Genomic DNA, 12,169 nt, shown 5'->3' on the forward strand with positions numbered 1-12,169 from the left:
TTGGCACAGTGCATCCTATTATATTTGCCAGTGATTTTTGTTCTCCTCTCCTCCTTTTTATTATTATTATGGAGCTTTTTGGCCAGTTTTCACTTCACCTGATTGGTGATGGCTTTACAAATGGATTCATGTGATTTAGTTATTTACCATTACAAACATGTCAAAATACATTAAGAGTACAAAGATGAGTGGACGGTGAATAAGTAGTTTCCTCCTCCCCCATCCGATCAGATGCTTCCCGCGATGCTGTTTCAAGTCTTGGGGGTGGAGGGTTCAGTGTCTCACTCAGACTTTGTGTGCTTTAGTTTTTTGTATATGTCATGGCTGTAAGCGTGACAAGGACCGTTGTGAAAACAGTGAATAGAGACAACAAGGTTGACGGCGAAAGGACCAGCAGTTAGGACTGGACACATCGCACACGACGAGTACGTATACGCAGATTTTGATGTGGAATACGGACCCTTCAAGGTTGACTTTTTAAATGAACTTGAAATGTGTTGCACACAAAAATTATACTTTCACCTGGGAGTGCCCAGAGGCACTTTGAGAGTCGTGGCAGCAGGAAATGGTTAAATTCCTCAAGCATTTAAAATGATTTGATTAAGATCCTCGGTGGACTTAACTTGATGACCTCACTCCATCGCGCTGTCTCGATCCACTGCTACTTCTATGTTGCAACTGACTTATTGATTGCAAAATGTTTATGTTTTCCACCCATAAGATAGAGGATGTTCTTATATTAAAGTTACAAAACTTTTGCCAACAGCTTCTATATATTGTCATTATCAAATGTAGAATATTCTTGGTCTATAATGTTATGCATTTATGCCGGAGTTATAACACAGGTTTTTCCTCGCTCCTCTGAAGGACGCTGAGCAGCATCATTTGTAATGTAAAATGACCATTTTGAGACATGCACAGAAAGACACAGAACATTTTGCAGCTACAGATACGTACCCAGACAATCGTATCGTAGGCTGTAGGTCATATTTGGTAGACTTATGTCACACTCTTCACATCTGACAGTGCTTCACCCTGAGAAGTGAGCGGTGACATTTTAAAGTCTGACATCTAATCATCATTTTTCTATGAATTGTGGCCTTAGTGCACAGGCAACTGCAAAGTTCTCTACACTTGTTGCACATCTGTCCTCATATAATTGGCAAGTCACTCGAGGCTTGCTGAGAAACCTTTCCTTTTTTATAATATTTATCATTACCTGTCAGGTAGTATCTTTCTGAAAAAAAGAAAACAACCTGTAAGTTGTGGAAGTGGATTTTCATGAGGTATTTCTTTTGGGGGGGGCTTCTTTTTTGTGTCTTTTTTTTATTTTTAGGATTGGATACAGTATAGAGCTGACAGGAAATGAAGTGCGAGAGAGGGCTGGCCAGACTCGATCAGGGGGCATCAGGGGGCGTCGTGTTTACAGGGTCCTCGTCAAAGGATGCCCCACATACATAGGTTTTTATTGACTGTTGACTCTTGACTGTTTTTAAATTTATTTTGTCGACATTTGCACAGGAATATTCTAAGAATAATAAGGTCCCCCCCCCGCCTCCAAACCTGAAATATATTTACTAATAGTCCTGTAATCATACCCAACGGCTTCGTCATAATAAACGAGGGAAGCTTTGCTCTTTTTTTTTCAGTTTTGTTTGCGTGACATTTTTTATAACCGGATGAGTGTTTGACAGTTTAATTTGAAATACCAAAGATCCTGAGTCAAATACAAGTAGAAATTGATATTTCCTATCTGCTAATGTGCTGCTGTTTATCCGTCGAGGTGCAGTAGAAGATTACAGACCTACGGCAGCTGTCTGTGTTGTTTTCCTCACTATTAGTCATCGGGCTGTATCTGCTGCGCCGTGTATATTTCTTAATGCTCGCGCTATGAAGACGGCATTCGCATTAGGGTCCGTCATATCTCTTTTGCAAAATTGCTCCGCACGAATGAAAAGGAACGGGACCGGTCCAGCGCGTGTGGCTCTTGATGCGCTCGAGGATGTCTGTTCGATACGAGGCCTCCCGCTTTCACGGCGTTCCAATGAATCCGCACCAGCGTTCTTTTTGTTGTTGTAGTTGTCTGTGGTAACCTTGAAGGGCGAGCGTGAGTGGCTGGAGGTGCTCTGGCTGTGAACTAGTTGAGTCACAGTATTCGCACAGGGAAAGTGGAAATCATACCTAATTTACATTTAATTTCCTTGTAGGTTCATCGAATTTATTTCAAAAAAATTTAAAATCTAGTTGGATGCCTGAATTGAACGAATGTGGCTTCCTGACAAATGCACACAGAGCAGTCATCATTATGCAGATATATTTAAATAAAAAACAGCAACTACAAAAAGGCTTGCTTTGATTACATTGATATCTCACAAAGAATTATGGTATGGAACTGAAGTTCAGCCCAACGTTTCCCCCGCGGTTGAGAATGAAAGAGTTGTCAAACTATAGAATCAACGCAGCAGCTGCAAAAATACCATAATGTGAGATGACATGCACACAGTTAAAGCCGTCCTCTTATTCTTGATTAGTATTTTCTTATTTCTTTTTTTTTTTCTTCAAGCGTGCGCTCAGCCTTTTGTCCGGTTATGAAAACACCCAGACTAGGATGAATGTGAATGAGATATATGGGGAAGCACAGCCTGGGGCTTCATAACACACATGCCAGTAATTCAGAACATATTTACCATTTTTCATGATGCTTTTTGTATAGTTTAGAAAATGCATTTTGCAGCATCTGTTCCTGGGGATGTCTTTCAAAGGCTTGAACAAGGGCAGATCACGTAGAACACGACTTTGCGTTTGAATAGTTTGAGAGCTCAACAAGGCAGGAGATTAAATCCAGGTCGGCACCTCGTATGGTCATGATGGAAAGCTGAATATATGAAAAAAGAAAATTTGATAACAATTCTTCAGGGACATGCTAAAGATTATGTTTGACTGAATTTATCATGTGTTAGTTTGAACCGCAAAGATACGGTTTCAATTCTAGCTCCTTGCTCACTGTAAAACCCACACATCAATGTTTTCATACATTCATCGCCTTTACGGCCCAGGTCAGTGTATGCTATACGAGGGGAATGTTGGCGGTAAAGCGTGGATAAACAGCTGTTTTTGGGTGGATCTCAAATCTTTTTGTTGCATGTAAAGTGAGCTAAACTCTGATGTGCCCTTGTTTAAGTCCAGCAGGTGCTCTGTCTTCTGCAGTTAATTATGGCTGAAGGCGTTATTAGTTTGTGCTTTATCCGTCTCCTGTCGGTACACCGAGAACATCAGATGTTTGTCAAGGTGGGAATGTAATATCTTGTTTAATACCATGGAACCTGGACCATGCTCATCAAGGCGTTTCATATTTTCTTTAGTATAATATAAAAAAAAAAGATAAGATTTCCTCGCCGAGCGAGAGTTTGGAAACAATCTCATTATTGGAGCGACGAGCATAACAAAATGCCTTTATCGTGGTGTTATCCCCCTCCCCCCCACACCAATAAATAACAAAATCTGTAAAGATTGACAGCACAGATATGAAATACTTATGTTTTAATTGCTTGTCTATTTGGTATCGCACAGGCACACCTGTGGACCCGCTCGCGCTCTTAAGTTGGAGGAAAAAGCTGCAATCTTTGCTTTCCCTTTTTAGCTTCAACACCACGCCAACATGCCACTAGATATGTCTTAAGAGAGAGGAAGAGAGTTTACCCTGGAGCCACATTATTACGAGAAATCCTTTTTTCTTTTTAAGATGTGAACTTAAGATATAGGCTGTTTCTCAGCCCTGATCTCCCACAGTTGTATGCAGAAGCGGCCCACAGAGACCCGGTAGTAAAAGGTGGTGGAAGATAAAAGATGGAGAGGCGATTCCTCTCGGTCTGCTCATTTATTATGTTGACGTATCGGGTCGTATGATGTTGTGAGGAACTCTGTGTGAGAGCATCGCATGAGAACGGTGCACTGACACTATTAATTAGAAAGAAAAAGTCCCGTTAGGGTGTTGTGCAGCCACTTCACCGGTAGGGCACCTTTAGCGTGGCTTTTAGTCACGCTCCTTGATGATGCCATCGCTTTAGAGGCTGCCAGTCTATTGTACATAAGAGGTACTGCTACAATAAGATGGTTATTGTGATTTAATCAAGAGAGAAAAACCCCCAATGCAGACAGTCGTAAATAACAGATGTCTGTAATAACCATACCCTTGTTGCCCCTAAGAATATTTCGTTAAAAAGAACACACTTACACACAGGCGTCAACATTCGCAGTAGTAACCAGGTTTCTCAAGCTGCATGAAGACATTAAATCCCAAATAAGGGCCAAATTCAGGACCTGTGTACGGGATTTAAAGGATATCCATCATTTTCTAATCACCAACTGCATGCCGGGCTGTCTTGATTTCCCTCTATCTTCAGAAACCTGAAGAGAAAAAAAAGATGGTGTTTGCGCACTTCAGTTTCTCGTTTGTCTGTCAGAGTTCTCCGCATCCTTATCCAGAGTTTCCCAAAAGCTAGGAAAGATTTGCCTCACACGTGTGACTGGTTTCACTAAAGTCCCAATCGTACCCAGGAGTGTGCGTGGAATAATTCACAGGTGTGAATTGGGTCCGAGTTTCAAAATGTTTGGCTGTTTTTCAATGGCGCATTTTGATTGACTGAACATGATCCTGCGAAAACATTTACGGCACCTTGATTCTTGACACGCATCCAGCTCAGTAGTTCAAGGAGCCCGAAGCAACACGAGTGGGCAGCTCAACGACATAATGAGGTGTATGCTGCTGCACGAGATGCCACACCCACTGGTAGCAATTGATACCCATTTATTAGCTGATGTATACAGTAACTGCATAGTATTCGAATCACTCAAAAATATTAGGTGACCATACGTATTTTCACTTTCCTGGCCTGGCAAGAGACCTGTTTAAAGGAGAACAGTGCCTAGATTAGGAGTTTCAATGTGCTATTGCCATGGTTTAGGAAGGCTTCAATCAATGTTCTCTGTCACTTTCTCACTCTCTCAAAGTCGAAAACCAGAGAGGTCATTCTCAATCTTAACTTCAAGAGCTGAATGTAAATATATACCTGGAGGGCTAAAACTCAAATGAGTGATATCAGAGTTAAAAGTGTTCTTAATGTGTATATATATATAAATTAAGAACACTTAACTCTGACATCACCCATTTGAGTTTTAGCCCTCTAGGTTTAGGATGTGTTATAGCTTTGTTCACGCTGACTGATATTTTGTGGAATATTATGTACGAAATCTGTAAATTGCTGTGGTTCCTTTTTTACAGTTCCATTGCTTCCATTTTTGCAACATGTAAAAAAAAAAAAAAACGCTTATAACACAACAACAATGGAGTTTTTCCTTGTATAAGAGTCCAGTCAGTCCAAGTAGAGTTTATTGCTCCTTAATGGATTTAACAATCCAGAACGACCTTCATACTTCCACAGTAACGAACAATACACAGGTGTTCCAGGTGTTTACCTGCTTGATGGTGTCTGTTTCCCTCGTTTGAGCAGCTAATCTGGCAACCAATAAAGCGTAATGTTCAAAGGTGGAGCGTGTCCATATTCACAGCAGATTGTTCACTCGGCTCCGAGTCACGTTTCCAAATATATATGTGCCGTTTAGTTTGCATGCGCTGCTCGTGATGTTGCCATGATAGACATTTCCTTGAGGGGGATTTAGAAACTACCTTAACTGCTACTAGATGATAACCATAAAGCTACAGCTGGATGGGGAGGCTATCTTTCTACGGCGGAGTTATGGGTCTTCAATTAATGTTTTTTTTAATGTGCCTTTTGTTGCACTTGTTCCCGAGGAATTGCCTCTACTTTTACACCCGTGATTTGTTTCCCAGAATCCATCTCGACAAACCACAGAGACACTCTCTGTGGTTTGTCGAGATGGATTCTGAACTTGTTGCGTTTGGCTGATGTAGGTGGAGACTGTGAACATTACAGGCAAAGGCAAAGTAAGGGCAAGAGAGTGTTTCAAACTCCCTAAACCCATTAAGAAAAGTACTTTCATGGAAACTAAATGGACCGAAACACCAAGGTAAATCACTAATAGGTAATTGTGTGTGTGTGCGCGTGTCCGTCCATCAGGTGCAAAGGGCACCACACACTTTAGCTGTTGGCCTTCGGTGGGGAGGCACTTTCCCATTTAAAACGCAGGTGAATATGTAAACCGAGGGGAGACAGTTCCTACACCTCCCCTCCTCATGTTCAGATTTCTCAAAGGAGTCATTCATCATAAGTTGTGACCTAAAAAGGTGCTGCCACAGGATTTCTCAGAAGGATTGGCGAGTAAGTCCTCTTTGCCTAATTTGGTCGCATTGCTCTGAGTGCGATTTAAACAATCTGCAGTAGCCTGGTTTTGAACACAACTCTGTGCATATAATTGGCTCCTTTTGATAGTTCTAATGTTTCCAACTGACAGAAAACTATATGACCCCCATCGCTGCTGTGTTTAAGAGCCCTCTTGTGCGCCGGGAAACGGGAAGCTTCGTTGTGAATAGAAATTCTCAGCAGGACCGAAAAACAATTAGTTTGCGCATTATGTTGAAATGAGGTCTGATATGTTTTGTGTATAGGCTTAGAAAGTGAGATACATTACCACGCATACAGGACTTTGGTATTCGAGGCATAATGTGTTGTCTTTGCTCGAATAGGGCGCGCAAAATAATTGAGTTTGAATTGGTTATGCCTGGGGCTAAGTGCTAAAACAAATCTTTAAATGAAATTCATTACTAGCAGGGTTGCCGTACCCAGGTGGTATTGAATTCATTTCTCGTTTTGACTTGATTTAGAAAGATAACCGTAATAACTGAGACTGACGGGAAAAGATGACAATGACATCGCACATCATGGTTTCCCTTCAAACGCATTAAAACGTAGTCGCTCTCATTGGCTTAATTGATCCGTGCAGATGGTGTCTTTTTGTTCTCGTGTTCCTTAATTCACTTTCTCTCTGTTGTCTTCCGCAGCAGGAAGCAATGTTTTTTTCCCTGAATATATGCATCTGTGCTGAAGTAGTGACTCTCATAAAAGCAGAGAATTGGTGCACTAATTGTGGATATTTCAGCTGTACACGTGGCAAAATATGGAACCGGGTGAAAGAAAAGGATTCTCAGGGATGTAAACGAGTATTATTACGACAATTTTACAGAATTTACAGTTTCATTGGTAAAGGCAAGGACAATTTAGGATGACATGGCTGTTTGAGATAGTTCCTCTTCATTGTGCAAGGTTGAAGAGAACACCCCCCCCCCTCCCCCCCCCGCACGCCGCACCTTCCTAAATTAAAGAGGAAAATGTAGTTAATGAGATAACAAGCATAAGATGGAGAAACCGGCTGATCTGACGCATCCTCCTGGTTATTTGGCAATATCTGGAGGCGTCGGTGGCCTCAGACTCTCATTTTCCCCCTGTCATATTCAATCAGTGATTCCTGCCTAATATTAAAGCCACCCTGTGCTGTGACCACGACCAGCCGAATAGGGATGTGCCGTTCAGACCTTTTCAGTCCTGAAACGATGGCTGCACCTGGGCTTTGGGAATCGTCTGATACCGAGTAGCGATCTGATACCAGTGTTAAGTGACTGGGACCATTTGTTTATGTGTTAGGCAGCGTCAGGCCTGGTTCAAACATTGCTTTCCTAATTATTAATAATAATTAAAAAAAATTGTGTAACAAATAAATGCACAAATATGCATTTACTGAATTGTTTTGTCTTTGTTAAAAATGTCATTCTTTTTTTAGTGTAGCAACCACATGGTCATAACTTCAAATGGGAAGTAAATTCTCAGTATAAAATGTATAGTAGGCTTGAATTGAAAAGATCGGCCCATTGTCACAATACCTACGCTATTTTATCTAGTGCATGCTCCATACCCATGTCGATATCGGTGCATCCCTACATACAGTATATATATGTATATCTCTCATAATACAATTCTCTCTCTATATATATATATATATATATATACACCCCAATTTTGGAGCACACATTTCTCGGTCAGTATATTGTCATTATTGTGCCGAGAATGTGTCATTGAGGTCCATCAAAGGGCCAGACGGGTTGATCTTTATCGCACATTTCAGCAACGCGGCTTCAAACCCTCATATTAACACGTTTTGTACGGCCTTTAGTCCTTGCACAGGACATGGAATTGTGAAGTGTGTATATTGCCTCTAACTCTAAAGGTCTGCAGCCCCATTGGTGACCCAGACGGACTTGCGTAACTGGAAATCAAAGCAGTTATTGGGCTTAAGTCGACTCGTTGACCGCTGGGGAGTGAACGCTTGGTGTGATGACTTGTAAAGCTCTGTCACTGCATGGTGCATTACCAGCGGTGGTCAGTGATGACAAATTGCTTTTATAATTTATTACTAAAAGGATAGTTGGTACTGCTGCAACCCATAACCATGACACGGCATTTTCTTATTAAAACTTTAAACAGACTGGAGAAGGGGAGGAGGTGGTCAGATGCGACACAAGTCAGGTCTGCTGTGGCAAAGCCATTGTGCTACCAACCCCCCCCCCCCCCCCCCATCCAATGTCCTTATCACCACTTTGTTGGGACGTTCTTTTGCACTTAATTTATAATTGCAATAATCTTGACGGCTCTTGAATGCTGCTTTAGTGACAAAGAGAGAGGAAAAAAATGCTTATCTAATTCAAAAGCAGGCATGCCTGTATCGCCACAGGCTGATTATGCAGCCCCTGTAAATCTTAATGGCTCGGATAAATGAAAACGGTTTGTAGAAAATATCACATTTTAATTCTTTGAATATATAAGATCATAGTGTTTATTCCTGACCACAGAGGATTTCAAAATGTGACCGTGTGCTTTTTTTTGCGAAGCGTACAAATTTGGAAGCTTTTTTTTTCTTCTTCTTTTAACAACAATTTTGCTATTCTCTTCTCATTCTCAGATTGATCCTAAGGTTGCCTTTCCACGTCGCGCCCAGCCTAAGGTAAGAATAAATTGGTCACTAACCCCTGCTCGGAGAAAATGATTATGTCTCATGTCACTAGCTTACCTAATTTTGTGTGCTTCTGCCGCAGATACAAAGAGGCGGTGGTTGTCTCTTTGTTGTTGTAGAGAAACACAGTCTGCCTCCATTGTTCTCACCTTGTCGATGCTGTTTCGCCAAAGCAATTAAAGTTGGACATATAAGACTTGTGGGAAATGTTCGGCATGATTGAGGTTATGGAGTTCTTTTACATAACCTGATTGTTTATTATATCGTCATATTTCCTTTTGTGCCTTTACGCTTGTGTTTGCATCTCATCCCTCATTATGGTTGTTTTTAATGCCAAATGTTTGGAAAATTAACTCTTTGTTGTTGTTATTTCTATTACAAAAGGCCAATTCTAGTCGGCAATAGTTAACACGCAACGGAGAACGAGTGTGAAACCGGCTTCAGTTGGTAGCTTGTGTGTTGGCTCGGCGGGGGTCGCGGCTGACAGGAAGTGGGCTCAAGATGTTCCCGACCCGTGTTGGCTGTTGGATGTCTTTTTGAAGGTGCGCATTAATGTCATTTTCAAATGTAAGGAAGGATTAAGGACTCCTCCATTGACGGTGACGGATTGCATCGACTGGCTGAACTACGCGTCTGTCGAGTTGTTTCGCCGCTCGGAGTTGAATGGCTTCGAAACGACACAAGCGATTTTAAGAAATGCCCTTTTAATTGCGGTGCCCGCGTGTGGAGATGGTCACAATTAGCATCGAAAAACAAAGGGCGATTTTGAAAAAGAGAAGCCAAACTCCAATCACGCAGGAAGTCGCCCGACGAGGGCCCGTGGTGCACATTATCGTTTCCTCTTTCTTGATTACTGGTCTTTGAGCCATTCTATTGACGATTAAATATTCAGCGCGTGCAGATGGTGCTGTGGCACAGTCGCAGGCTTTGTTGACATGCCCCCTCCCACCATCCCCCCAGCTTCAGTGGGAAGGCACAGTACAGCGTCGGCGCGATTCAGCGGCCGCTATCGGGGCTTTTTCCACCGAAACCGGGTGGAAATCGATAATAGATTTTCTCCTTCCCGCTGGATCAGAGGGAGGCATTGTTGAAGAGTTGGTTGGGTTTCAAATGAGGAATTGGCAGCGCAGGCTTTCAAAGCCAGAGCACATGGTGACTTAAGGATATCGGCATATGGTTGAGAAACTACTCGTGTTTCTCCACATTTTCTCACACGCCAAGTGTTTCGCTGCAACTTCCTCTGTTTGGAGCCTCGCTCGCGAAAGTCCAAGGTGCAATAAAACAGCTCAGATGGTTGATGATGCTTCCGTCTCTTTTTTCTTCTTTTCAGTGGGCAAGAAACTCCTCTCGCTGTCGTGGTTATTGTTCATCTTATTTATAAACAGTGTTGGACTCTTTTTAGCAATGACTCAGACACGGAAATGCAATGTCGAGCTGACCTACCGGTCTTAAACATATTTGTTATTCTTCCCTGTATGGCGAAATAATGACACTATAACATAATGCACTGCATCGTACCGAGGATTTATACAATGACTATAGGGCAAGCTTGTTGGGGAAGAAAAATGGATGTATTGAATGTGGATTATAAAGGGTCTTAAAGCAATGGGATTAGGCCAGATAGATTAACATTGCATGGGTTTGTACTTTATTTTCAATTGATTTAAGACCTTTAAAAAAAAAAAAAAAGAAGTCCAATTCGGTGCTTCCCATTTAGCAAATCCTCACTGTTTTGCATTTGCTTTCTTTTGTCCCCCGCTCTCCTCTACTGTCCGCCTGCCCGGCTGCTTATGCAGCTGTTGAATAGGCTTTCGGTCTTGTTTAAAGAAGCCCGTCTTGGCAGGTGCCTCGGTGGCACTGGCTTCGGGGGAGCACATTGCGACGCCACCAATCAGCGCTCATTTTCTCACGGCTAACAATGACCTCGCAAAGTAACCCCACCAATGACCTCTCTCCCCTCTCTACACTGCTGCCCGAAATGCTGCGGTGGGCTAAAACTATACAGTATGTACAGCACGTAGAGCGGTGCTGAAAACAGACAGGAAGTGAAGGTGAACACAGAGGACATTTCACTGTAAACAACTGAAGGTGTTTGCACCGGGATGGCAGGATCACAGGGAAAAACAACTTGTATCGGCAGGCATAACTGACACCGCCCCAGAACATGGACGTTTCCATTATAAAGAGACAGTCAGTGAACAGACAGGAAGGAGTTTCCAGCAGATGATCATTAGGCCATATATCGAGGGAGACGTAATTTAATTTTAATCGGATTTGACATCCATGACAAAGTCAGAGGATTTGTGGAGGTACGTATAATTCTGGAGAGGTTTGGCGGGAAAGATTTATGTTTTTAAGGCCAGTATGATACCTGAATTGCAGGTTACTGTCATGATAAGACATGAGTATTTTCTTCTATGGCAAATCAGTGACAGAGTGGAGGTATATTTTCTGGAATCTTGTACACGTTTTTCGAATTTTTCAACCACAGCACCTGGCTAATGCTCATGGGGGCCAAGGGCAGACCACCTGCAGGTCCTGTCAATCACAGAGAACATTACGGACTGAAGCTAATCTTCCGACTCAAAAAGTCAACGTTTTGGATGGGAAATGGAGGCCGTGCTTACGCGCCGTGTCAAAGGTATCATTACAGACTCGTCCAAAAGATATTCAGGGATTGTTGACTGACAGATGTGAAAGAAAAAGCTTTAACAATGGCGATGTGACGCACGGTGCTTTTATAGGCTTGTGCCCCGTCTCTTTCAAGCCTTTTCAGCCTGGCTTGGGGGTCAGCGGTGGCTTTGCGAGATAAAAATAGCTTTAGAATACCAGGATTTCAACATCAAGGTTTCAGCATCTCAACATTTAGTCCTTCTTGACCCTCTATTAATAGCAAAAACAACAACAAAAACATATGTTGTTACAAGTATATCTTATTCCTGAACCTATAGCTATAAATAAAGGATAAGAATTTTGTTTTTTTTGCCATGACATTGTAACATGTAGATACTGACCCATATGGGCTGTGTGTTGAAAGAGTTATTGGCCACTTCAATCGTTTCTCCCTGTCCGTTAAGGGAACCCTAATTGGCATGACCACACTGTAAGAAATGTGGGCCGAATCAGCAATCCTCATTCTGTGTAAAACTGCATTAGTTGAAACTGAATGGGTTGCCTCAGAAGTCCA

At 42.2% G+C, this 12,169-nt stretch overlaps 1 protein-coding gene across 8 annotated transcripts in view; it reads left to right on the forward strand.

Annotated features, from left to right (window-relative positions):
• The window catches only part of msi2b (musashi RNA-binding protein 2b), a 240,001-nt gene that overhangs the window by 2,693 nt on the left and 225,139 nt on the right, over nt 1-12,169 (forward strand). For all 8 annotated transcript variants that reach the window (XM_056443666.1, XM_056443656.1, XM_056443677.1 and 5 more), the window contains exon 5: nt 8,932-8,973. In XM_056443666.1, coding sequence (XP_056299641.1) covers nt 8,932-8,973 — 42 coding nt within the window. The remainder of the gene's footprint in view (nt 1-8,931; nt 8,974-12,169) is intronic.

Source organism: Pseudoliparis swirei, chromosome 3 (genome assembly GCF_029220125.1).
Source record: "Pseudoliparis swirei isolate HS2019 ecotype Mariana Trench chromosome 3, NWPU_hadal_v1, whole genome shotgun sequence".
In the NCBI taxonomy this organism is placed as follows: Eukaryota; Metazoa; Chordata; class Actinopteri; order Perciformes; family Liparidae; genus Pseudoliparis; species Pseudoliparis swirei.